General features: G+C 58.3%; 1 protein-coding gene across 2 annotated transcripts in view; it reads left to right on the top strand.

The window, feature by feature from the left end:
- STUM (stum, mechanosensory transduction mediator homolog) overlaps positions 1–11,634 on the top strand; it is a 53,612-nt gene extending 41,978 nt beyond the window's left edge. Inside the window, exons 2-4 of one of the 2 annotated variants that reach the window (XR_003610576.2) lie at positions 6,016–6,195; positions 10,622–10,776; positions 11,294–11,634. Coding sequence is in view for 1 of the 2 variants with exons in the window: in XM_028111449.2 (XP_027967250.2) it covers positions 6,016–6,195; positions 10,622–10,656 (215 nt within the window). In the remaining variant the exon portion in view is untranslated. Of the gene's footprint in view, positions 1–6,015; positions 6,196–10,621 lie in introns of both variants that reach the window. The other variant, XM_028111449.2, reaches the window with a different exon arrangement.
- The last annotated feature ends 15,716 nt before the right edge of the window (positions 11,635–27,350 follow it).

Raw genomic sequence — 27,350 nt, 5'->3', positions numbered from 1 at the left:
TCCTTATTGTTTAGTGTAAGGATGCAACATCCCGGGCAGAAAAGAGCTCAGGCTGCTAAACTAGATGGATCTGGGTCTAAATTGAGGCTGGGCGGTGTGGCCCGATCATTCAGCCTCTCTGAGACTGGGGCCGCCCATCTTGCTACTTGCTCTACTTTCTCCTTTTTAATGGTGTCAGTGCATCTTTATCTCATTTCCCACCGTGAGCAATATCAGCAGAGGCAAAGGACGGAGGCGCATGCTTCCTGAGGGGCCCCAAGTCTCCTGTTTCCTCCCGTGTCCACGTCCCGTCATTGCCCAGCTGCTGCTTGCCCATCTCAGACCCTTCCAACCCACCCAGCACCCTGCTGACCCATCGTTGTCCTCAATCACTGCTTCCATTTCATCGCTCTCCAGTTCAAAACACTGACAGGGCTCCATTTCCCGCAGCTTAGGGTCATGAGCCTTCTCTGGGCATTCAGAGCCCTTGGCCAGTGCCCCAGCAGCCCGCCACCCCTGCCCAGGTCACCGGTCTTGCCCCCACAGCAACCTCCCTTCCCACTGGGGGAGGAGGCTGGGTTCAAGCGCCAGCTCCGTCATCACCCCCTCTGCAAACTGGAGCACGCCCCTAGCCCCCTTCCTCCTCCATCAGGTGGGGATAAGGAGCTTCCTGACTCATCTGGGGGCTCCCCAGGGCAGAGACTGAGTCAGGCTTCTGGATGAGCTGCTGAGAGACCCCAACCAGCCACATCCCCTAGGAAGGAGGGTCCAGCAATGCTCTGTGCCCCTGGCCGGGCTGTCCGTGGCTCTGTGGTTCTCACATTTGAGTGGGCATTTGCCTGGAGGGAGAAACTTGCCTAGAAATGCAGATTCGCTCCCCCCCACCTCCTGCCCCGCGATCTAAATTCGGATCTTAGGTGGGACTCAGGGACCCACATTGTTTCCAGCTTTCCTGAGAAATAATTGAGACCCGTCAATGTGTGAAGTTGAGGCATTCGGCGTAAGGGTTTGGTTTATATTTGTTGTGAAATGATCACCACAGGAGGTTCGGCTAACATCCAGTTGCTTGTACAGATCCAATACAAAGAGAGAAAACACTTTTCTCCTTGTGGCGAGAATTCAGGATTTTATTTTATTTTATTATTTTTTAAGATTTTTATTTATTTATTTGACAGAGAGACACAGCGAGAGAGGGAACACAAGCGGGGGGGGGTGGGAGTGGGAGAGGGAGAAGCAGGCTTCCCACGGAGGAGGGATCCCGATGTGGGGCTTGATCCCAGGACCCTGAGTCATGATGACCTGGGCCAAAGGCAGATGCTTAACAACTGAGCCACCCAGGCGCCCCGAGAGCTCAGGATTTTAGCTTCCCCCACAGCATGTCGGCCATGCGACACCCCCGGTGCTTACTTACCGTGCACCTGGGGTTTTGGACCCTCTGACCCCTCCCTCCAGCCCTCCCACCCCCCTCTGGTAACCACGCATCTAATCTCTTTTTCTGAGTTTGTTGTTTGTTGTTCTAGATCAGTGAGATCCTTTCTCCGTCTGGCTTATTTCACTGAGCGTAATGAAGGCGTCATGTTGTCATGAGTGGTAGGACTTCCTTGTTTTTTTATGGCTGAATAATATTCCATTGTGCACATTTATACCATGATGTCTCAATCCGTTCATCCATCCATAGACGTGTCTTGACTACTGTAAATAATGCTTCAGTGAACATGGGGTGCAGATGTCTTTTTGAATTAGTGTTTTCATTTTTTTATATATATATTCCCCAAAATGGAATTGCTGGATCATATGGTCGTTCTGTTTTTCATTTTTTGAGGAACCTCCATACTGTTTTCCAGAGTGGCTGCACCAGTTTGCGCTCCCACCAACAGTGCATGAGGGTTCCCCTTTCTCCACATCCTCGCCAGCACAGGGTATCTCTCGTGTTTTTATCTTTTTGATCATGGCCATTCTGACAGGTATGAGGTGGGATCTCACTGTGGTTTCGATTTGCATTTCCCTGAGGATGAGTGATGTTGAGCATCCTTTCATGTGTCTGTTGGCCATCTGGATGTCTTCTCTGGAGAAGCGTCTGTTCGGGTCCTTTGCCCATGTTTTAATTGGGTGGTTTTTCTGCTACTGAGTCGATGAGTTCTTTCTGTATTTTGGAGATTAACCCCTTATCAAGGGTATGGTTTGTAGTTACTTTCTCCAGTTCCACAGGTTGTCTTTGCTGTGCAGAAGCTTTTTAGTTTGATGTTGTCCACTTGTTTATTTTTGCTTCAGTTGCTTTGAGCTTTAGGTGTCACATGCAAGAAACCATCACCAGGACCCACGTCGGGGGAGCTTTGTGTCTGTGTTTCCTTCCAGGAGTTTCGTGGTTTCAGGTCTTATATTTAAGTCTTTGATCCATTTTGAGTTAATTTTTGTGAGTGGTGTGAGGTAGGGGGCCAGCTTCATTGTTTTCCATGTGAATATCCAGTTATCCTGGCGCCACTGACTGAAGAGACTGTCTTCTCTCCCGTTCAGTGTCCTTGTCAAAGATTAGTTGACTGTATATGCCTGGGTTTATTTCCAGGCTCTCAGTTTTGTTCCATTGGTCTGTTTGTTTTTTTGTCAGTACCATATTGGTTAGCTCTCTCTCTCTATATATATTTTTAAATTATTTATTTATTGGAGAGGGAAAGAGAGAGAGGGCCCAGGAGCTCTTCTGGGCAGATGGGTTGTGTCTCATACCTTGTCTGGGTGGGGGTAGGGGGGCTGCTCCGGGCAACTCTCATTTTCCCAGACTCTCCATTTGGGAGGGGCTGGGAGCTACCCTCAGCCTCGGCCATGAATTCATGCCCCTGCCTCTGCAGAGCAGGGACACCCTCCACAGTGGGCACTGGCTTTGCCCTGGGGGTGGTTGGCTTGCCTCCCTGCCTCTCGGCACGTGTTCCTTGCACATGTTCCTTCCCACCCTCTGGTTGCATGTGGCTGGGAGACCCTCTCCACAGCAAGTTACAGCTCCCTGCCTGTGTGGGGGGCAAGCCGGGCTCTGAGGCCCACCAAGGCCCCTGGTCAGAGTGCGTCACCGACGCGCTTCCGCAAGTGAGCGAGGCCGCTGTTGGGATGACGACTTGGGCACTGCCACTGTGAACTCTGTGCCCAAGATCTTTGCCCGTTGTTGCGGATTGCTCCACCCCCATCACAAGCCGATTCCGGTGCTCGGGCCCCACTGATCTCCCTGTGCAGCGAGATCAGAGTAGGGGTCCCTAGAAGGGACCCACGATGCCGGGAGGTGGGGCTGGTTGTCCCCTCTCCTTTCCCCAGAGGCTCAGGGGAGGCCTCTGGGTGGTGGTGGGTGGGTAGGGAGGGGCAGGGTGGTTAGTGGGGAGCCGAGGCTCTGGCCCTCCCAGTGCAGCCTGTGTTGGTCTCTGTGGGGCAGGGGGTGCTTCTGGGATCGTCTCAGTGGTGTTTTGCTCATGAACAGCTGTTAGCTGTTCTTGTTGTGAAGGGGACGGGCATCAGCAAAGACCTGTGTCGCCATCATGGTGATGTCACTCCCTCCAGTCATCTGTGGTTTTAGCAAATACCACAGGTGACAGCAGGTGGTCTGAGCAGGCACCTCACACTGGTTGCGTTTCTTTGGACCCCCACATTCTACCTACTGTATACGGCACTGTGCTGGGGGCCCCTCTGACTACTGGATACCGCACTGTGCTGGGGCCTGGGCAGAAAGGTGGCCGGGATGCCACCTGGGGTCTCGGGGACTGTCGGCCCCTAGGGAGGTAGAAACACACGCAGTCGGAGGCAGTTTTAAGAGAAAGAGGATGGGCAGCGTCGGGATCAGGAATCAGCACGTGCACCCCGGCGTCAGCCTTGGATCTGAGGCTTACGGGTGCCTCGGCCACCTGGGAGGCCAGCAGGAGCCACCAAGGTTGAGCAGGGAAGGGCCAGAAGCCAGAGTGCAGACAGGGAGGAGCTTCCCCAGGAGGAGGAGCGTGAGGATGGTCGCTGGTTTGCGGGCTGGTTTCCCAAATGGACTACTCCCTCGTCTGGACCTGCTGTCACAGCTCGTCCCCACCTGGGAGGCAGTGGGAACCAGCAGGAACAGAACACTGGCATCACATGGCCGTGGGGTCCGTGCCTGCCTGTGATTGTGACCTTGGACAGGATACTTGATTCTCGAGTGTGTGCGTGTTTTAGAATGTAGGTTTTATTACTATTTAGGTATGGAGGGGCCAACAGATCAGAAATGGCAGCCACTGAAAGGAGAGTTGGTTACAGTTCCTCAGAGGAGGGGCACGCCATGCTGCAGGGCCCCACATGAGGAGGCGCCAGAGATGGGGGCAGGCCACGGGGGGCAGTGCGGGCCTTTATAGCGGTTTCCAGGGAGGGAACACTCTAGGCAGGGTAAGCGGGCTAACGGCTGGCTCGTTTGAATAATTTCAGTGGGCTGTCCCTGGTTGTCCAGTATCTGGCCCTGAACGATTAGGGTGGGGGGCTAGGGGCCCAGAGGGTGAGAGCCCATAAAGGAGGTGGTTGGGGGGTGGGTTCTGGACTGGGGGCTCACGTACTAGCTCTAGGGACAGTCTCTCTGGGGCAGCAAGACCCCAGGTGTGGAAGCAGAAGGAACACTTGGGTAATATGGGATGTTAGTGTGGTGGGCAGAATAATGCTTCCCCCCAAAGGTGTCCACACCCTGACCCCGGTGCCTGTGCAGGTGTTCCCTTACACAGTAGAGGGGGCTCTGCACATGTGACTTGAGATGGGGGGATTTCCCTGGATTATCTGGAGGGCCCATGTGCTCAAATGGTCGGAGGCCAGTGGTCAGAGTCAGGAAGAGAAGATAAAGGGGTGGTGGAGGAGGGGCGGGAGCCAATACATGTGGCAGCCCCGGGAAGCAGGAAAAGAGCCTCCAGGAGGACCCCGAGGACATTCCCGACTTTCCATCTCCCAGATTGTAAGAGGGTGTATTTATGTTGCTTTCAGCCACTGAGGTTGTGGTGACTTGTTACGGAGGCCACGGGGTAACTGACACGGACGGGGAGCAGGCCAGCGGCCACGGGGTAATGGACACAGATGGGGAGCGGGCCAGCGGCCACGGGGTAACGGACACGGACAGGGAGTGGGCCAACGGCCACGGGGTAATGGACACAGACAGGGAGCGGGCCAACAGCCACGGGGTAACGGACACGGACGGGGAGCGGGCCAACGGCCATGGGGTAACCGGCACAGACGGGGAGCGGGCCAACGGCCACGGGGTAACCGGCGCGGACGGGGAGCGGGCCAGTGGCCACGGCGTAACCGACACGGAGGGGGAGCAGGCCAGCTGCTCTGCAGGGTGGCCTTGAGGCTCAGAGCCCACGGAGGAAAAGAGCCTGGCTCCAGGAAAATGCAGTACATATAGCGCTGTGTGGATCTGGGAAGTCCTACCAGGTAAGGGACCTGGTCACACACACTACGTCGCTTTGTGCTTCGTGAATGTTCAATAAATCTTGGGCCCCCTGTCCCTCCCCCAGCAGGTCTGGGGTGTCTGGGGAACCCCGTCAGAGAAGGGTCTCTGAAACATTGGCACTGGCCTGAGCTCTCCGCTCTGCAGCCACCTGGGGCCTCCGTGCCTGTCCCTTCGCAATTAGCGAGCGTGCTGGGGGTCACTTCCTGAATTTATCTCCGTGGGCAACTTCCGTGTCACCCCAGGGATGCTGGTTCCTACTTCCAAACCGCTAGGCCTGTACAGCCTTTGCCACACGAGGTTGATGTCATTCCCCCAGGCTGTTCTCTGTCCTTGCAGGGGGCTGCACTGTGGCTCCCTTGTGGCAGGGACGTCTTGTCGTGGCCCCAAGACTTGCTGGGCCAGGGGCCAACCATCCACATGTCCTCAGGCTGGTGCCTCGGCCCCCCCAGCACAGGGATCAGAGGCGGGCCGGGTCTGAGTGGGAAGGTCCTGGACTCCGGCCGCCCCTCTCCTAGCTCCTTGGGGGGGCGGGCAGTGGGGCCCCAGGCCGTCCGGAAGCACGCGTGTGGCTGCGCCCCCCAGTGCGCTCAGAAGCCTGTCCCCTCTCACAGGGACGTTTGTCTCGGCCTTCGCCGTGCTGTGCGGAGCCCGCACCGACCTCCCGGACAGGCACGTATGCTGTGTCTTCTGGCTCAACATCGCAGCGGCCCTCATCCAGACCCTCACAGCTATCGTCATGGTGGGCTGGATCATGAGCATCTTCTGGGGCATGGACATGGTCATCCTGGCCAGTGAGTACCTGCCCATGCCGTGCCTTCTGGGTCGGGGGCTGGGCCGGATGCGGGGGCAGGGCTGGAAGAGGGGCAGGCGCCGGATGGTCTGGGTGGTTGTGGTCCTGCAGGGTGTTGGCACCTTGCCGGTCACTAGAGTCTGCAGCCGCCTGGCAGAGGGGACCCTCCCCTCCACCCCTGCCCCTGCCCCCCCACCGTGCATGCCCAGCCCAATGCCTGCAGGGAGTCCTGAGCGGAGACAGGCAGACTCCTGAGCCCGAGGGTGTGAACAAGACAGGGCCGAGCTTCTGTTCACCTCAGACGCATCAGGCATTCTCTTTGTCAAGGGAACTGTCCTGGACCACCCTGGGTAGCTGGGGTGGGGGCTGTGTGAGGTGATGTCCCCTGGGCCTGGCGGCCCCAGTTTCCAGAACAAAGGGAAACCCACGTGGCATCTGTGCCCACAGGAAGCCCTGTAACTGTGAGTTGTTTTATTCTGTTTTGTTTCTATAACCAGGACAGCGTGGTTTTCCTTTGACCTAAGCTTTGTTCCCTGTTGAGGGAACCTTCACCACTCAGCACAACCTTGATTCAGACACAAAACTGTTTTGTGAAAGTGCCTGATGTTACAAAGGTCACCGAGATGACTTAACATTTATGAAATAACCTAGTGAGCTCTTAGAACAGATACCGCACGTGCCTCGGAGCAGCCCCGCGCGTGGCTTGCGTTTTCCCACGTTCCGTCCACGCCGCCACGGATGGCCGCTGATGGGCCGCCTCCACCAGGCGCCCCGTGGTGTCTGACACAACAAAGCCACTCTTAGGCGGGACTGTCAGTGTCAGAGGGAGGGACAGCCGAGGCAGGACGGGCTTTTGGGGGCCCTAGAATGATCTAGAATGACCTGTAGCTGACTCTATCTGAGTTCAGAATCCTCGGAGGATGCAGGGCACACACAGATGCCAGGGCCAGGCGAGGCCTCCGGTCAGTGACCAGTTAAGCCGCCAGCCAGAGAAAGTGTAGGCCCCAGAGCCAGAGAGATCCAGCGGAGCCAGTGGATTGGGCAGACTGGCTGCCTGGGAGCAGGTCATCCGGCAGCAGAGGTCAGGAAGGAAGTGGGGAGCCTGTTACCAGGACATCCCAGGCAGACCCCAGGAGACGGAGGCAGCCAGAGAGATGGGAGGGGGAGAGCAGGCCTGGCTGGCGACTGGGGGATGGGCTGGCCCTGGGGAGGGCTAGGCTGGGGAGGGTCAGCAGGCTGGGGAGGACTGCTCTCAGGGCAGGCGCGGCCCGTCAGGATGTCAGGGAGGATGGGGACCCTGGGAGGGGAGCAGGCAGAGGAGTCAGAGACCGAGGCAGGCCCATCTTGGGCGCCTCGCCCTGCGCCCTTGACTAGGGATTGCCGAGTCTTGCCGGCAGGCGGGGAGCGCTGCAGAGCCTGAGGCTTCCCCAGGGGCCTGTGGGATGGCCCGCAGCCTCCTGACCCCTTTCCCAGTTGGAACCTGGGAGGCCTGCTCTGGGATGCGTCCTCAGCCACTGTCAGAAGGCCTGACCCCTTTGACTGCTTCCTCCCGCGTCACCCCAGTGTCTGGCCAGGCACTTGGGCACTTGAGGATGGAAACTTTCCACTAAAGTGGAACGCGCCTACGTCACCGGGCCCCGTCTCAATAAAAGTGAATTGGCGCCTAGTCCCTAGAGCTTTCTGGTTATTTTTATCTTGGTCACCCTTAAAACCCAGGGGTTTCAAAAGCCATGGGGTCTGTATCTTAGAGATAACTAAAAGGGCCCCCTGATCAGGTCCTAGACGAGGAAGCATGGACCCCGAGAAGTAAGATGGGGACCTGGTTACTTCCTCTCTTTGCACCACCCCAGACTGTGGGCTCAACCAGAAACCCCGGCCCTATGGCTAGTGTGGCGGGTGTAGTTGGGCTGCGGGTTACCCAGTCCGAGAAGTCCCATTCCCACCCTGCCCCAGGGCCCCAGGCTCTCACTGTGGCCAGTCAGCTTCTTGGGTGTCTGCACGCTGGCGCCGGGGATGCTGGGTTTTTTGCGCCAGACTTTTCAGACTTAGCTGCACGAGAAAACCCGCCACACCTCGCCGCTGCCCACCAACCGCGCCTGCCCTCCGGACTCAGCCACCCATCTCTGCAGGGGTGCCTTGTTCCAGAAAGTAAACCCACCCTGGAAGGATGCGTAATTGCCACTCTTGAGATGTGGCGGCAGGCCAGGGTGGCTCTAAGCAACAAGCAAAGCTTGCATGTCCCGGGATGGCGACTTTGGGGGGAGGTCCCACAAGTGACTCGTCTGTCCTAATCGATAGTTGGATGGGGGCCATTCTTTCTGGGTTTACTCCACCCCTTCCCGCAAAAATGAAGGAAACTTCTCAGCTGGAATAGTACAGGTTGAGTTTTTTGTTTTGTTTTAGATTTTATTTTTATTTATTTGAGAGGGAGAGAGAGAGAAGGAACAGGGAGGGGGACAGAGGGAGAAGCGGACTCCCGGCTGAGCAGGAGCCTGACGTGGGGCTCGATCCCAGGACCCTGGGATCATTACCTGAGCGGAAGGCAGACGCTTGATGGACTGAGCCACCCAGGCATCCCAAGGATGACCTTCCACACAGCACTGGCCAGGGTGTCATCAGCACACACACCGTCCGGAAAAACCCCTAAGAGGACACTCAGGGAATTCCAGATCTAAGTAGACATTAAAACCAGAAACACAAGCAAGCGGCTCTGTTGCTAATAATCACAAGCCAACTACAGCCTGTCCTGGTCGAGGATGGAGAAATACGCTGTAGTTCTCCGCGCTCTCTGCCCCATGCCCATGGCAGGCATTGCCCCCCTCATCACGACACCGTCTGCTCATCCATCCACGTGTTCCCCACACGGGGCTTCCGGCATCTCCATCGGAGATGTCTGCAGGACAAAATCTGTTTGCCATGTCCCGGCCTCCGTCTGTCCCGAGGCATTAGGGTCTATGTATGTGGCTCCTGTCCCTACATGGGGTGACCAGACGGCTCAGGTGGAGCTGGGCTGGGGCCAGGAGGGGGCACCTCAAAATCCTGAGAGTGTCCCACAGCCGTCCCTCCACGGGTGCACCCGGCTGGCGTCTCCAGGCCGGGTGGGGGTGAGCCCAGAGCGAGGGGTAGCGGGTGGCCCCGGGGGAGGAGTGGGCTTGGCTGCGTTGTGGGGCAGGGGTGGGCCCCGAGGGAGCTTCTCGGCGGGGCTGCAGGCTGTGAGCCTGGGGAGGGGGGAGCCCTGGCCACATGCCCCTGCAGCCCAGCACCCACCTGCGGTTCCCAGTTGCTGGACCCCGGGCACAGTGCTCACGCGTCCTGACGCCTTTTGGACTTCAGCCAGTCCCTCTGGCCTCTGTTTTCACCCTGTTTTCTCTTTCTCTTTTCCTCCTGTCCCTCCGTGGCCTCACAACCCTGTGTTGCCCCCAAGTTTCCCAAGGTGAGTCTGCTGATGGGCGTGGGGCCCTGCCCAGGCTGCCTCCCCCGTGCCCCTGCCGCCCCCCTGCGCCCTCCGCACACACACTCACCGAGCTGGCCGCCGGGCTTTCATCTTGTTTTTGGTTTTTATCCATTTTCATTTATTGTTGTGCTTCTGTTTCTTCTGTCTGTGTTTTCTTTTTGTTTGTTTGGATTTCCAGCTTTTTAGTTTGGAAAACGTAGAAGCATAGACAAAAGTCGAGGGCCTGGTGCACTGAGCCCCTTAGGGCCCACAGGCTTCAACAACATAGTCACTCCTGTGTCATCTGTGATGTCTTATCTATTTCCTGCATTTCCGCACGTTATTCAGACTTAAAATGGGTGAATAATTTGGTAAATAACGAGAGAAAACAACCGTTAGGTCCTCAGAAACTCCTCTGGGGGCTAAGTTGCCAGCTAACGGTGAGGCGGGGGGCATTTCGCCAATTCCAAGCTCATAACTTCGTCCCTAAGTGTTTCAGTGGCTCAATTTTCCCAGGGCTCTTGTGACGACACTGTTGTGTCTTAAAGGCTCGGAGTCCTCGGTCACGTTTGTGTTCCAGACGTCCGGCTGATTGAACACACACATAGTGACGGGCTTTTGTGTCCTGTCTTGCTGTTTTCCTTTCCATCCTCCTCTCCGTGCACATGTCCCAGGTACCCGGCGCTGGGGCATGGAGGCCCACCCTAGTCTTCTGGGCCAGGGGCACGTCGATCACGGCGCCACCGCCCCCTCCCTGGGTGCCTTCCTGTCCTGTAACCCCACTAAACCCAAAGTTCCCCAGTTCTCCCTGCATCTTTCCGTCCCTGGTAAAAAAGTCCATGCCCTCGGGAAAAGGTGGACCCTGAGTATAGCTGTCATTCACACCTTAGTGTAAATAAGATCTCATGACCCTGTCGTGGTTCGCAGGCACCTCCTAGAGAAATCCTGAAGGAAGCGGGCATCTAACGCTCTCTCCTGTGCTTCTTCCCCACAGGCTACAAGGAGCAGGGCATCCCACAGCAGCTGTGAGGCCGAAGGAGCCGCTGAGAATTCCAGGGCGGGCCCATGGGGGCCGTACCAGGCCGCGGGCGGCACCGGGACCTTTACACATGCTCTTCTGCCGTGTCCCGGGGTCGGAGTGGAAGAGGGGTATTTAAAAAACAGTATTTATTTTGAAAACACATCTGCTTTTCTTGGCAGGCTGCAAGACTGCCAACCCCCCGCCCCCCCACGCTCCAGAAAGACAGGCTCCCAGAGCATCTCGGGGCGGGGGGGTTGTGTGGGGGCGGGGTTGCGGACAGCGAGGCTGGGATGCTCGGCTCTCCTCTGCCCTGCACGTCTCCCTGCCCACTGTGAGGGCGCCCTGGAGCTGCCGGGTCGGGCAGCAGGGGCTCACCGAGGGGCAGGGTGCGGTGGACCCTTCCTCTGGGTCCCCAGCCCGTCTGAGTGTTTGCGCTGTGGTCTCCTGGGGGCCGCGCCAGGGCAGGAGTGAGGATGCACACGTCCCCAGCCCAGTGTGGAAAGGCCTGCCGCGCCCTCCTGGGGATGGACCCCTGAAAGTCTCTCCTGGCCCCGCGCTCCCTTACTGTAGCCTACCCTTCACCCACCCCCCTCCTTGCCACTGAAATCTCTGGGCCTGGGTGTGTTTTGACCTTTGTTTCCCTAGAAGGCGGCCTGCGACTTCATCCCTGGGCGAAACGGCTAGAATTGCCAGGTGTTCATACACAGAATCCCCAGCGCAGGTGTGAGCAAGCACAGGCCAGCAGCCTTTCACATTATACTGAACGCCACTCCTGGTCAATAGTCCTCCTAAAATCCTCGGGGCTGGACGGGTCTCCAAATTCAGAAAACGTGGATTTGAGACAGAATAAGACCCATGTACCGTGCATTTCCTAACACGCCCGCAGTCTGGAGCACCTCCCGACCATCGAGCGCATGACTGTTTTTGCAGAGAATCCTGTGAAAAGTCAGACTAATTGGGATCAATAAAAACCATAAATAGCCTCACCTTGCTTGGTTCAGGTCAGATCTTGGCCTAAATAAGTTTTGGAAGAAAACTTAGCATTCAGGGGCTTTGGGGGATTTAGAATTGCAAAAGAAAAAAAAATTGTATGGGGTGGCAGACTTCTATCTGAAAAATCCCTCTTGCTGATGAGGCCCTGGGGATCCCGCTGTTGTTACACAGGAATTCCTTCCGTTGCAAAGGGACGGTCGGGGCCTTCACGGCACCTGCCCGGTGTGTGATTGTTGGATCCTGGTGGGGGAGGAACTCACAGGAGGTGCTGGGGCCACTGCAGGTCAGGGATTGCTCTGAAATGAAGAGAAAGACGATCCAAAGTCATGGTGGACATCTACCCGTCTGTTTTAATTTGCTTCCTCACATGAGAATTGCCAAACTGTGGGACTGGCCCAAAGCTGTTTGCAACCCCATTGGGCTCCCCGAGGGAGCTCTTCCTGTCTGGCGGAGATACGTGTCTGGCCTTTTCCCCGTGGCTGGACGGGGTGTGCTTGGGGAGCCTGCAGCTGGACAGGCCCCCCCGGCTCCCCGAGCCCACTCACCTCACCCACTGGGCTTTCTGATTATTGTCCTGCCAGGGAAGTGGGCCTTGGGCTCCGTGTGGATTGGGCAGCTCTCGGGACCCATGGAGAAACAAATCCCCTGCCCCACCCCCTGATCCTGCCCCCGCTTCCCTCCTGACCCCAGCCTGGGGTCTGCTGCTTCTTTCGTGTTTGGAATCCTGTGTGTTTTCAAGGCGTGGGACCAGCTTTGGTTTTATCCAGAAAGCCAGAAGCTTTTGGTGTGTGAAGACGGCATCCTCTGGGCCGAGAAGACGGCAGCAGGTGGCTGCTGGCTGCGCCCGGGGAGGCTGCATCAGAGAAGGGAGCCAGCCCTGTAGCCAGGCCAGAGCAGCTCGGGCTGAGGGCTGGGCCGGGCCCTTCGCCCCACACGCCCAGAGGGACGCCCGGCTTCGGGCACAGCCCCCCCCCCCCCCCCCCCCCGGTGGGAGCGGAGGATCTTGCTTTCCTGGCTCGGGCTGGGGCGGCTGCTGCTGGGGAGAGAAGAGACAGCAATTTGTGCAGCATGTTTGGTGGTGATCCAGACACAGGTGGGGGTTTCTTGAGTGAACCCCGGCACGGGATGGCTCATACAGGGGTTTGTGGGCTCGGAAGGACGGTTCCCCTCAGCACTCCCACCTCGGCCCCTGAGGCTCCCCTCGGCCCCAGCTGCTTCCAAACTCGAGAGGATGTCGGCCTCTGGAGGAAGCCCTTCCCGCGTAGCTGACGTGTGCGAGGAACGGGGGCATCCTGGTCCTCCGAACCCCCTGTGTGTGAGGGTGGCTGCGCGGGGGAGCAGCTCGAGACAGCGACTTTCTCCATGAGACTGTGGCCCAAGTGTCACTGGCTTAGATGAGGGGCAGGGAGGTGAGGAAGTGACCTGGGGCAGGATGGCTTCCCTCCGCGACCCTGTGACGTGGACGACAAAGACAGCCTCCAGATGCTGGGCCTTTGCCAGGCTCGGCGTGGTGCATCTGACCCGCGGTGACTCTTACCAACAATCCTGGCAGGGGGACGTGTTTGCGGACCTTCCAGGTGTCAGGACTGAGGCGCCGGCAGAGCAAGGCCCTGAACACCGCGGCATAGCTGACTCATGGCCTGCAGCGAAGTCTTGCAGCCGAGGGAAGGGGTCTTGGGGGGTCGGAGGGTTCTCTGGACGGTCTTGCCCATGCGGAAGTAGCAGGTGACGGGAAGGGGTCTTGGGGGGCTGGCTCCACCACACGCCGTCCTGGGCGGCCCTCCAACCCGCAGCCCAGAGCGGGCAGGGGACCTGCTCCAGGCCCCCCGACCCCCCACGTCCCAGAGGCCTGGCTGGGGCTTAGGCCTCATGCAGATATCAAGAAGCCCAAGCCGCAGTGAGGAGCACGCGAACTCTAGAAGGTCGAGGAAGCCACACGGTCAGAATTTCCCCCACAAGGACCCAGACCTAAGAAAGGAAAGCCGAACACTGAGCCCCGAGGCCACGCAAGGTGGGCTGAGCCCCCAGGCCCAAGAGAATGCCTTCCTAAGGCCTGACTCTGGAGGAGGAAGCGAGGGGTCCACTGAGGTGGTCCTTCTGCGTCAGCCCAGCTCTTTAAAATCCCCCCCAATCTACAATTTTTTTTGGTGAACCCCATCCCCGTGCAGATGGGGGGAGTCTGCAAGGGTCACTTGGGTGTGGGCCTGGCCCCAGCTGCCGGGCCCAGGGCCTGAGCCAGTGTGGGGCCCCATCCTGCTCCCGGGGCCTGGAGGCATTCATGACCCTGGATGTTTTTCTCCGGTGGGTGATGCTGACCACCTCGGCATTGTGGAAATGGCTTGGGGACATATAATCTAAATGTCAGTCCCCAGTCGGTGGTTGCAGGCCCTTGTTGACCCCTCTTGCTGGTTTGTTTGGAGGGCTTTCAACAGAGGGATTGGAGGCTTAGAGCACCCCCAGCTGCACTGACCCTCCCCGGAGACCATGACCTCGCAGGGGGTGGGGGAGCCATGTGAGCTGCTCCCCACGAACCTGCCCAAGGCTGAAGGGAACCAGGGTGCCTTCTTCTCAGCGGGCCCCCTGTGCTGCCATTAGGCAGTTCTCCCAAGCGGGGCTCCGTGTTTCACAGTTGTGCATCCAGCCAGCGTTCAGCGGGCACCGATGCAGCCGAGGGGGGCTCCCAGAGAGCAGCACCCTGGCCGTCACGGTGCCGCACCTGCCCTTCCCGTCCGCACAGGTGGAACAGCAAGGCGAGTGGAGGCAGGAGGGGCGCTTCTCCCCGCGGAGGAGGCCGCTGCATGTGGCCAGGAGGGCACAAGGCCAGGCTGCGGGAAGGGGGGCTGGGGGCCTCCCGGGCAGGTGGGCACTGGTCGGGGTCCGCGTTTTTCACCTGTCAGGCTCTGAGAGCTTCAGAACGTCTGCAGGATCACGGAGGTGTGCAAGTCAGGCCGGACTCGCGAATCTGCCCTAATCCCTGTGTGATGCGTGGGGAACCCCGCGCCGCAAACACTGGGGCGAGTTCCAGCCTCAGTGCTGTTTGTCTCTACTCCTGTCTTGTGCCTCAGTTGGACCATCCGTAGGCGGGGCAGGGAGGGGCTGGGAAGCTGATGCCGGTCCCATTTAGAGCAGAGGCCTTGGAGGACGCGCCCAGGGCCGTGCAGCCGTGCTCCTGTGTGGGCCTCGTGGACTTGGCATGCGGGGACTCTTTCTAGTGACAGACACGGGCGCTCTCTTCCCTCCCGATCCAGTCACATGGGAGGCCGATGACAGGGCCGTCCTTGTAGGTGTCCTGAGTGTCCAGTACAAGTTGTCTCTTTAGGTTTAGTCCCCAGTCCCTCTCCCTGCCTGCCTGGATTTGCCACCATGCCAGCCACCCCAGGCCAGGCCACCGGCACCCTTAGGTGGGCAGAAGAACAGACACGTGCTCGCTCTCTCACATACACGTGTGCACACCGCCCCCCCCCCACCCCGCATGCTCGCAGCCCCTCCGGCTGCTGGGTGAGGGCAGGTCTCAGGATTGAGACCTTAACATCCGCAGAGAGGCCCTCACACTGCCCGGGAGCCGTCCCTCCAGCGTGGGCCCTGGTGGGTGGCACTTGTCCTTGTCACCCCACCCAGGGCCCAGACACACACAGTTCCCTTGATCCGAAGGGCCCCTGGGCCAGGAGCACTTCTTCCCGGGGTCCATGGCTCCACAACCCCGGCCACCAGACCCGTCTGGCCTTCTGTGGGAGGGCTGGCCTTCTGGGTCTCCCAGAGAGGAGGGGACCGTGAGCCCTTTCTGGGCTCTTCTGAGGCTGCAGACAGTCATCCCCGCCATCCCCCCCCCCCCCGCCCTCCAGCCCCAGGATGAGAAGCAGTGAGGAGAGAAGGGGGCAGAGGTCACGCCCACCCCGTTTCTGGGTGATGCCTGGCTGGGTGTCCCAACCAGGGAGCTGGTGTGGTGGCCGTTAAGTGGCCGGGGCGCCCCTTGGACACACTTGGCAGGCCCTTTGCACAGGCTAGGGGACACATGCTGTTGTAAATGGTGCCAAATCTTTGAAAACAACGTACATAAAAACAACACTGGTTCTGTGCATATTAGCTGAATTTATATTTGGATGAGTGTTGTGCTGTGATTTGTAGTTTTTGATACGTGAGCGACTTTGTTTGGGTCTTTCTCCCCTTAAAGGAATCGCTGTCCATTTCTGTTGTTCTCTGCCGAGACCCTCTCCCCGACCTCCCAGGGCTTCCTCAATTTACCTCTGCCCAGATCTGCGGGGGCTGCCCCCCACCCCCAGCCACTTCTCTTGTGATCCTAGCCAGCCAAGGGGGTCTCCAGCCCATCCCAGTGACTGGAGCCTTCCTTGGTTCCACGAGAGGAAGAAATTCTCCAGCTGCGGACCTAGGGAAGCTTCTAGACTTGCTGCCTGGAGCCCAGGCCGGGCTGCGGCTTGGCCTTCCCCGCACCCTCAGGACCGAGCCCCTGGCAGGCCCACCCGCCCCCGCTGCTGGCCGGGGTCCCCAGGGCCCCTGGAGGCGCTGGGCAGGGTCCCAACCTCCCCAGCGCCCCGCCAGCTTCGGAAGTCCCAGCTCAAGCACCGTTGCCGTCCGCCTAATGGCAAACAGCGCGCATGACCATCGAAACCTGTGTACATATCTCCACGTACATATTTATATATTCAGATTATAAATATGCAAAGCATGGCATCTCTTTGGCATTCCAAGTTTGTGTCTTTTTAAATCCTGAAAATACGGCTTTAGAAACTTTTTCTTCTTTTCCCTCTTTTCTATGTAATAAACACTCATGTGACCTTTTTGGTGGCTTCTCAAAGCCCTGTGTGCTCTCGTTTTTCCAGCTGGCCGGACCCCAGCTCGCGCCCTCTCCCCATGACCTCTGCTCGTGTGGTGGTCTCAGCATGAAGGCTGTCATTCCCCGGGGTAGGCCCGGCCCTCCTTCAGACCCTCGCCTCCCACCCCCCCTTGTCCTGGGGACCCCCATGTTCAGCGATCGGATCCCTCTGCAAGTGTTCGGAATCTGCCCACCAAGTTGGGCATCGGGACCCCACCAGGTTTAGCAGGAACGCGGGGCAGGTGAGACTCACCTGCTCGCCCGTGGACGGGCTGATGAGGGGAACGTGTGGAAGTGTTCGGACGTGGTTAGGAGGACTTGTAACAAGGCACTGGTTGACCTGACGGGAGCCGGGAAGGAGGTGCAGGGCTCGCTCCACAAGCTCTGCGGGCCCAGCTGGAATTTGCTAACGGGGTGAGGACCCGCAGAGCTTGTGGAGTCCACGGCCAAAGACAGTAGATAGACCAGATGGACACGTGGGAGTTCAGAGAGCTCCTGACGGGCAGAGGTAATGCAACCAGATGAAATCTGTGAGCTGAAACTACCAGCTCGAAGAGACAGCTGCCCTGGGCAGTCAGCGCCCCATGCTCTCCCTCACGCCCGTGAGTCAGGGGCTCCAGGCCGCGTTCTAGAAGGCTCTATCGGCAGAGCGGCAGTCAGCACTTGATGACCCGAGGCACACCCTGGGGCCTTTCCTGATCCAAAGACTTACTGTGCTCAGATCATGCCAGGGATGCTCTCTGCCAGAGAAAGCTTTCCACAGGCTTTGCGGCCTCAGAGGGGCCCCCTTCCGGGGGTAAGGGAGGAAGTCGGGCTGCATGAAGGCATCTACTCCCCAGGATTCCCCCGCACCCCCAGACCCCAGACTGGCCATGGCCTTCAGAGGTGACCCTCCAGCCCGGTCGCTGAGGGACTTCTCCCACGGTGACACAAGCCAGGAATTACCGAGAAGAGGGGGGCCCCACAGAAAGAGGAGACAGTGCAAGGGTCGCTGGTGTGAATGGGGTCCGCGTTCGCGTCTCAGGGGCAGCAGGGTATCCCGAGCCCAGGGGAACTCAAGACGGGGCCTGTGACGGGCCTGCAGGCCTGAATGGCCCCTAGGGGAGGGCCTCCTCCTCCCACCCACTGGGTTCAGGCCCCCAGAAGGGCTCTGGCTCCGTGGGGAGTTATGGGACGAGGAGGGGCCCGTGCTCCAAGCAGGAGCCTGCAGCTGTCTTTCCAGTCAGAGCCGTAGGTATTTTCATGTCCATCCAAGATAGCTATTAAAAAAACAAAACAAAAACAACAACAAAAAAACAGCAAAGAAAGTTTTAAAACTGGGAATGTCGTTGGTGGACGAAATAAGCACTTCCAGAACACTTAGAAGCTGTCCACATCTCCTGAGGTTCCCGGCCAGGAGGGGAGCCCAGAAGTCAGGACTCGCCCTCGCCGTTGGCTTCTGGGGAACCTCGAAACACGTCCAGGATCTTTTGAAGAAGCTGAGGTGGAGATGAATGGATTTTATCACCAAGAAACCAGTGTTGCTGCTTTGAGCTTCGGGGGTCCCCAGAGTCTGCACCTGCTCTCACTGCCCCCCATTCAAATCCTCCCTGCTTCCCCAGGCCCAGCTCAGGAACAGCATCCCCCAGGGTGAGACAGACTGATCTTGCTCGCCCTGCCCTCCACCCCTCTGTCCCAGGGGCCAGTTGTGCCCCCACATAACCCATGCTGTGTTGGGGGGAGGCTGCCCGTCCCTCGACTCACCCCATCCCAGCCCGGCCAATAGCTCGTCCCTGTCACTGAGCTAGCCTGCAAAAATCAAGGTCTTTCTTGAGGTCTTTGGGATCTCTCCTTTTCGGTCCTGAGGCTGTAGTTTATAAGCCTCAGGTTCCTGCCTCGTGGAGACAGGAGGCCAGACAAGACAGCCGCACACAGAGTGGCAAAAGAGAAGGTCTGGTCCTGCCTCCCCGAGGCCGGTCCGAGTCTTCCTTGCCCCTCGCTCCAGGAGCGGTCCGCAAACTGGTTCAAAGTGAGCTGCTCTCACTAATAACAAAAAGCCCTAAAGCGGTATTTGCTCCAGAGAGCATCCTCGGTAGTCTCTGTCTTCACTGACACGGACTCGGCCTTTGCACACGACAAACATACCCACACAGGCGCGCACCAGGCCTGGGCACATGCGCACGTGCTCTCCACAGGTGACCAGCGATGGATTTGGCACTTAGACATTGTAAGCTTTCATCCCCAGCCGAGCCTCCCACCTTCCCGCTTCACCTGTCCCCTCCTGTAATGGACCACAGTATTTAAAGAAAAAATTGTAGGGGGTCCCAGCTGGCCCAGTCAGTGCAGGGTGTGGATCTTGATCTCAGGGTAGTGAGTTTGAGCCCCATGTTGGGCGTAGAGATGCCTTAAAAATAAACAAAGTTTTAATAAAAAAATAAAAATTACATGCATGCACAACGATGCCAATTAAAACTTTTTTTTTTCCATTTAAAAAGGTCCCAAGAAGGTTTACGTGTACAAATCCTTTCTTTTCCCATCAACCGGACGGCAAGTGTGGATGCCCCAGGCAGGTGCAGGGCCAGCCAGGACACCTCGAGCACGCTGGGAGTCGTTATCTGGTTAGAATGTGAGAAACAGGGGGTGGAAGTCCCAGGACCGAGACCAAGCGTCTCCTCTCTGAGCCCCTGCGGAAACCGAACCCCGAGGTTGGCATTGAAAAGTCCTTGGGGATTTTCCGCCATCCTGGACCCTCAGGGGTGTCCTGCCGCCCAGCCCTGCTGGGTTATCCACCAAGCAAGGACGATGGCCCAAGTCTCTTCGCAGAGGGAACCAAGGTTCTCAGCCACAAAACGCTCCCCCAGATGGTGCCAGGTCTTAGAATAGTTTTATTTCCCTCCTTCCACCTGGCCCCGCTCCAGGCTCACTTCATCACACAGGAAAGGTGGAGTTAGGAGTGGTCAATTGCTGATGAACACACCTGCCCCCTTCTACCGAAAATGGAAACTCTTTTCTGCAGAGTCCTCTTTGTACCTACTATAGAAACAGGATTCGTTTCCATTGGCTTCCTGCCCATCTGAAGTGTTGGTTACTTAGCCATGCAAATAAGCAGGAGCCAACAGGCCTATGGGCTCAAAGAATTTTAGCTCTCGGAGAAGCCAGCCAGACAGAAAGAGAGCAAACACTTGGAAGAAGATGAACAGCCAATTCTCAGGAAGGGCTGACGGAACATTGGAGGCTCGACAGGGTTTCCAAAGTGTCTTGAAATTTCAGTGAAAGCATTTCACGTACCAGCTCTGCTCTGGCTTCCTTGTGAGACCCAAGGGGCGTTGTTCAATGTGTCCCCACGGGGCCTCAGGTCGTTTGGGGGCAAGGTTGGCAGCTGTACCCGAGCTGCACCTTGCAGAGATGGAGAGCGCGGTGCTCCAGGCTTCACTGTTGCCATGGCCTCCGGGTCACCGGGCTGCAAAGGCTTCCCAGGGCCCGGAGCCATGGAAATTGGGGTGGCCTGCGCCGTGGAGGGGGCCCGCTCCAAGCGTGAAGTCGGAGTCCATCTCAGATTCTCTCTCCAGCCGACAGGAGTCTGGTTTGACACTGGTGGAGAAGGGGATACCCTCCAGCCCAAGACTCGCCGCCCCAGATTGCTTCCAGATTCACTTCCTGCCAATTATGCGGCCTCTCTATCCTCCTCAAGACCCAGGCAGCTTGCCTGGTTTTGCAGAATTCGATGCAGTGAACTTGACCTAGTAAATGTATCTTTTCACCACAGCAGCCATATATATTCATTAAAACATTTTGGAAGATAGAAAAAAGTAGTTGAAATAAAAGTGTACTTGTTGACTGAAAATTACTTTCTAGGGGCACCTGGGGGGCTCAGTTAGTTAAGCATCTTGCCTTTGGCTCAGGTCATGATCCCAGGGTCCCGGGATCGAGTCCCACATCGGGTTCCCTGCTCTGCGGGAAGCCTGCTTCCCCCTCTCTCTGGCTTGTGCTCTCTCTTTCTCTCTCATAAATAAAATCTTTTAAAAAATGAAAATTATTTTCTTTTTTTTTAAGATTTATTTATTTATTTATTTATTTGAGAGAATGAGGTAGAGAGAGAGCATGAGAGGGGAGAGGGTCAGAGGGAGAAGCAGACTCCCCGCTGAGCAGGGAGCCCGATGCGGGACTCGATCCCGGGACTCCAGGATCATGACCTGAGCCGGAGGCAGTCGCTTAACCAACTGAGCCACCCAGGCGCCCTAAAAAATGAAAATTATTTTCTTAATGGACAGCGGCTCTTCTGAGGAACCACAAAATCTCAAGGGCATGGCGCCCAACCTTTCTACCTTTTCCGCCGTCTCCTAGGTAAAGGGTCACAGATTTCCGTGTAACTCCCCCAAGACTGGGACTCACCACCTTATTCCTCTGCCGGTCACGAAGAACTCTCAGAGACACGTTGGCTGGGCCATCCCCTACTTTTCTGCAACTTCTACCTGTCAGTCCCTGCGGATCTCTCCAGGACCCAGGATGGAGGATAAGACAGGGGTGTGGGAAGCACTCTCCATCCTCCGCAGGACAATGGACCCCATCTGCCGTCCACCTCCCCTTCCCCTCCGCACAGAAAACACCTGTGGCCCTTTCTACCACCACTCAGGAGACCTGGGTTCCAGGCATGCTCTGTTCTGATTGAGGAATCCCAGCGCACACGTTTTGGTTGTCGAGGAGTGTGTGTGTAGGGATGCAGCGTGGAGGGCCAGTGCCCCCCACGCTGGGGATGAGGAAGGGGCCCGCGAGCTGGCTGAGCAGGAGCGTGGGAGGAAACGGGTAGAACACTGGAGTGGCCGGGATCCCACTCCTTGCTTGCACCCGCACGGAGTCCTGAATCTGAAAGCCTGCCCGTGCAGAATGTTTTGAATACACAGAGGATAACGAAGGAAAAAAGAAAGGGCTCGCTGGACGCTGAAGTCGGCTTCTGTCACTGGATGGGATGCCGTGAGCACTGTCCCACTCGGGGACTCGCTCTGGAACGCCAGGCCGCGTGTCTGCCGTCCCCATTGCCCCCATGGGGGTGTCCCTTCTAACCGGGTGGCGGGTTGGAACCAAGCCCCTCCTGCCACCACCCCCGCCCCCAGCCTACAGCTGCTCAGACCGGTGTCCCCAGGTGTCCCCCCACCCCCACACAGCCACAGCCACTGCAGAGGGGCGCCCACAAACCTCTTTCACACCTCTGCAGCCCACAGCCTGACCTCACTGTTCCTCTGGCCGAGCCTCCTCACTTGGTCTCACCTTCCCCCAAGCCACACCGCTGCCCGCGGGACCCCCCCACGTGCCACCTCCTCGTGCCCTGGTGGGAGAACCTTTGAGGACAGCTGCACGCCCCACCCTGGCGCCCTGGCCCGTGGGGGTCCCTGCCCACCCTGCCAGCCCCACCCCCAGCGGGGCCCCACACGGAGCCACCTCGGGCCACCTGCAGCCACTGCAGACCCCGCGTCCTCCAGGTGCCTCAGCGGCTTCGCAGGTATTCCCTCCAGCCCCCAGCCCTTCTGGATAATTCTGGATAAACTGACCTTGGGGGGCACCTCCTCTGCAAAGCCTCTCTGAAGTGGCCTCGTCCCTCTCCAGGATCAGGCGCCCTGCCCTGCCCCCCCGCACCCCCCCCAACCCCCAGCCCGTTCACCTGTCCGCCTCCACGCCATGCCTTACACCTGGGCTCCGATACTGGCTCTGGTCCCGCCGGCAGCAGGACCTTGCTCACGTTTCCTAATTTACACCGCACAGGTAATGGCACGCACAGCACACACCAGCGCTGCTCCGGGCGCGGTTAGGAGGTATGGTATGTGCACTGCTCAGCACCCACCCTAGCGCTTGTCTGTCGGGTTTCCAACATCACTGCGGCGCCGCTGTGTCCCAGCAGGACAAAGACGCAGCCAGGCTGGGGGAAGCCAGGAAGGCCAGGGACCTTTGTCTGCCCCGGGGCATTTCTGGGGGTCCTGAGGAGCCCGCCCAGCGACCTGTCAGTGAACGAGCTCCCGTCCCTCCTCCTTTCCTCCCGGGGGCCTGTCCTGCGCACGACCGTCCAGAAGGGGGCACTGTCCCCCGAGGCCGCGCCAGCAGCCTCCGTGGGCGGCGGAGCCGACTCACTCCCGCACGTGTGCTCAGCAGGCGCGACTAAAGTCGGCACTTGTTTTCCACTGAAGTAAAACAGGCCTGCTGCCGCCAGCAAATTGTCCCAGTGAGACACTGTTTGACCATGATTTGCAGAAACTATTTCTAAAATAACCCTAAAATACGTGTCGCCACGTTGAAAACCACAGAACTTAGCGACGCCCTCCCCCCACCCCCACGCACACCCCAAAACCGCTTCACTCATTCACAAGTTTGGAAGGTACGGGATGGAACGTGGAGCTGGAAACAGCGATGTTAGTGCGCAGCCGGGGCGGGGCCTGCCTTGTGTGCCCCCCAAGTTCACATGCTGAAGTACGAGCCCCCGGCGGGACTGTGTCTGGAGCAGAGCCGGCAAGGTGAGGGTTTAGCGCCCCACTCAGACGCGGGGGGCCCTGCGTGAGCAGCCGTGGCAGAGCTCGCCCTCCCGCCCCGCGAGGTCAGTGCGTGGCCCAGAAGGGCCCCCCAGGCACCAACCTGCCAGACCCTGATCTTGGACGTCCAGCTGCCGGGACTGTGAGAAAATAAATTTCTGCTGGGGGAAGAGCTTCCCGTTCTCATATTTTTATTGTATTATATCAGGCTAGTTTTTTTCTTGTTGAAAAAAACCCAAAACTGCAAGCCCTCACACCCAGCTGAGGTGTGAAGTCTCTCTTCTCACTGAAGTTCCTGCCCCCGCCTCCCTGCTCAGGCCTGTGTGCTCGGTGCACTAAATGCCTGTCGCAGCAAAGGGAGACGGGACGCGCACACATGCCTTGGTGTTTGCGAGAACAGGATGCATTTTCTTTCTCTACAAGGACATGTGAGCCGGCCCGTGAACTGGCAGTCTATGGGGGGCGTCGGGGACAATAATGACTCTGTGGCTCTGTGTGCCAAGGGTCTCTGGCAGGAGGAAGTCTGCGGGGGCTGTGCTTGCTTGCAGGGTCACCTGGAGCCTAGAACAGACAGCGCCTCCCAGAGAGCTCCTGAGCCAGACCGCCCCCCCCCCCAGCCCAACTCCCCCAGGGTTGGCAGGATTCCAGGTCCTGCCTGTTGGTCGTGGGGGCCAGAGCCAAAGCCTGGGCTCTGCAGCTCAGCCCTCATCACCACCGCGCCCCCCCCCCCCCCCAGAGAGGGCTGTGCTTGGGATCAACATCTCCAGGGCCTCGTCAGGTTTCTAGTCACCAAAACTGGAATTCATGGCTTGACCACAGGCCATCCCCAAAATTCTGTAATGCAGCCGCATGCCCAGACCAGCCCTGCCACTCGGTCGGTGGACTCAGTTGTGCGGGGTCGTGGAAAGAGCTTGAGTCCGTTGCTTACCAGCTGTGTGATCTTAAATAAGTTACTCACCCTTTCTGTGCCTCTGCTTTCTCATGTGCAAAACAGGGTTAACGAAGCTCCTCTCTCAGAGATTTTATAAAGATTGGACTAACACTCGTGAATCACTTAAGCATGTGCCAGGCCGGGAGTAATTCTTTCCATGACTGCAGTCGGCATGAGGTGGGGATTGGAGGACTTTCCCATAAAGGGACAGGTAGTGAGTATTTCAGGCCTTGCGGCCACAGGATAAGTAGGGCACCTACTCAGCTCTGGCCTTGTGGTGCGAAAGCAGCCGTAGATAGTACATAAATAAATGGGCATGGTTGTTTCCGATAAAGACTTATTTACAAAAATAGGTGGGCCGTAGTTCTAAGATGATGCCTTTCAGAAGGCTGGATCCTTAAGGGAGGGAAAAAGGGGCACAGTGGCCAGGCCGGCCTCTGGCATACAGAGATGCCCTTGCAGTGAGGGGGTTGGGGCACGTTCCCCTACCAAGAAGGGCTACAACAAACCAAGGATTCTTAAGCCAGACCCACCCACCACCTGGGGATCTATCCAGGGGCTTTGGTGGGGGGAAGGGGGTGTCCAGGAATCCCTGAATTCCTATATAAATTTGTGTATATGCTTATGGGCATTTTTCTGGGAAAAGGGTTCATCGCTTCCTTTAAATTATCAAAGGCATCTGTGATCCCCAAAAGGTGAGAAACCACCGTGTTGAGCCAAGCAACTCCCCAGACTTCAGTGAAGATGCTCAGTGACCTTGGGGCCCTAGCCGATGTGGGAAGAAGAGGCACCAGGGCTCGCCAGGCCCGCCACTGCTCAGAGGCAGGCTTGGGTCTCCTGGTCCCTCCCCACCCCCCAAGCAGGCTTCCTACTAACTGCAGGTTCTCAAGCTCGTTCTGGGAGGCTTTCCTACGGCCCCCTGGTCTGAAGACAGCCCGAGCACTCCCCAGCTAACCCTCTGCAGACCCGCAGGGAGCTTCCTTGTTTCCAGTTTCTCTCCCCTCCCCAGACTTGGTAGGTTGATGGGACCCCAACATCCTGCTCAATAGGGTAAGGGGAGGGGAGACCCTCAGAGAAATGCAAGGCACAGAATGGAGGACTGGCCGGTGGGTGGGGGCAGGATGGGCACTGCCCTCTGGTGTTTACTGGGAAAGTCTGGTCAACCTTGGTTCCCAGAGCACCGCAGACCAGAGCAGCCCAGCAACGGCCCAGGCTGCTGCTGACCCACACAGGCGCCCAAGGAGGCTGACAGTGCTGCCCGCCCAAGTCGATGCCCTGAGGACAGCGCGGCCAGTGGGAGGCAGAGCTGGGGGTACTGGTACTTGCACTCCTAGCCCTGCTCCCCAGGACTGACCCCAGACTGGCTCCTGGGCCTCTCCAAGGATGTCCCATGAGACGGGAGAGCAGCTCACACTTGCTGACCCTGCCCCTCACCTTGTCCCAGCCTTGCTCCACATGCCCCCCTAATGCCAGGCCCCCTGGGATCGCTCTCCCCGAAAAAGGCCACCTTTTACCTGGTTTCTAGGGAACCCAGGCCAAGCCGGTTGGTGCCAGAAGTGACCTGGAAAAGCAGTAGGGTGACTGACCACCCGAGATGCCACCACGGCCCTCTGCTGACGGAGTCCAGGAAGTAAGAGTTTTGGCCCAAGGCCCCAGTGGGCCCAATGGGTCCACAGAGCTGCCTGTGGTTGGTGCCCTGGTTCCCAGGAGCAGCACTGGGATGTGTTTACCTGCACCTGACAGGGCGCTCACCTTCTATCCTCACCCGAGGAGCAGAGACTCACACTTTCCAGAGATCTCCAGCCGGGCCCGGCCTGGTGAGAATCGCCACCACAGAGGAAGAGGAGCCCCTGCCCACCTCGCTGGAGTGTGTCTCCCCACCCCCGCCCCGACCGGGGCTGTGGCGGGACCGTAGACAACGGACCCGGAGCTCTCTCTGGTTCGAATGCTGATTCCGTCTTCAGGGCAGGGCCAACGGGCAGCCCTGGCTGTGGGAGTTTGTCCGAAGCAGGCAGAAAAACCCAAGACTCCGTTAAGTGAGCCAGAGGACAACTCTTCCCCCCCCCGCAGGGGATGCCCATGTGCCCTGGTGGTGCCTGGGCTCCCCTAAGCCCCTCCGCCACAACCTGGGGTCTTTTCTCCAGGGCTGTACCTCTGTGGGAGGTGTGGGGTCCTCTCCAGGTTGGCAGGAGGAGGGGTGCAGAAACTGAGGAGGTCCAGATGCTCCCAGTCCCACTGACGACCACGCCGGAGAAACCCCTGGCCGCAAAGTCCTGGCTCGGGAGGAGCCATGGGCCTGGGACACAGGTTGGGGGGTGTCTCATGGGTAGGGGTGGGAAGCGATCACCAAGCCCTGGGGGGGCCACAGAGGAGAGAGTTGTGAGTAGAAGGGGGACTGGCTCTCATGCTTTCCAGCAACTGTTTGCTGGGTGCTCTGCTGGCCAGTCACGGGCAATGAGAAGGTCTGGTAAGACCCGGAGGAGGGACGGCCACAGGGGGCGCAGGACCCAGGAGCCAGGGAGCCCACGCCAACTGTGAGTCATTCTTCTGCCGAAGGAAGGGCATCCATGCACCCAACTGCCATCATCACTGACGGTGCTTGGTGGGGCCCGGTCAGCAGACACTGGCTTAGCACCTGTCCTGGGCCTGGCCCTGCGAGATGCTGAAGAAAAACACCAGTTCACAGGGGCAAGCCCCCACCTTCGGGGTGACATCCCACTGGCATGGACAGAGTCTAAATCCCATGGGTGGCTACTAACACCGAGAAGGTGTGGGTGGGACCATCACTGTGGGAGACGGTGTCTGGGCGTCTCGCTTTTGCCCGGGGTCCTCACTCCACTCCAAGGGGCCAGCAGTGGAGCCAGGACTGTACTTCTGTTCAGGTTCTCCAGAAAGCTACCTGGAGGGGAGGCTTATTTCCTACTGCTTCATGAGAGTGTGCGGCCCCCTCGATCAGAAATGATGGACAAGGCCAGGGAGCGCCAAGCCCCGTGCAGAGAGCCTGGGACCCAGGGTCAAGACAGGACAGGCTCTCTGTCCGCAGACGTTCCCGGGAGAGGAGGAAGACAGAATCGGGTCTGCAACCAGGCAGTCTGGATCCGAATCTCTGCTCCCCATTTATTGCCCAGGTCCTGTTGTTTGGCCTTAGTTTCCACTTCTGTAAAATGCGGACTTCAGAGCCCTGTTCGTGGAGGTGATTGGGAATAAAAGGGGGCCACAGGGGCAAGCAGCCAGCCCCTCACCTTGCACAGAACTAAGCTCCACATGCATTGGCCTCCCGATGCCCCTCCCCCCCAGCCCGCAGTATGGGGGACAAGCACTTCTTTGTGGCCATTCTGCACCCTTGAACGACTATGTAAAGGTTTTGTGGACAAGGCTGAAAAGACTGGATTTGAAGACTGTTTTAAATCCTTTGCAGATCGAAATGTTACCCAGTCTGAACCTCCATTCCTG

This window comes from Eumetopias jubatus, unplaced genomic scaffold (genome assembly GCF_037043125.1).
Source record: "Eumetopias jubatus isolate StellerSeaLion01/CBP00866 unplaced genomic scaffold, mEumJub1_p1.0 scaffold_12, whole genome shotgun sequence".
NCBI classification, from domain to species: domain Eukaryota; kingdom Metazoa; phylum Chordata; class Mammalia; order Carnivora; family Otariidae; genus Eumetopias; species Eumetopias jubatus.
The sequence above is the reverse complement of the archived record's forward strand: the minus strand, read 5'-3'. Positions and strand labels throughout refer to the sequence as shown.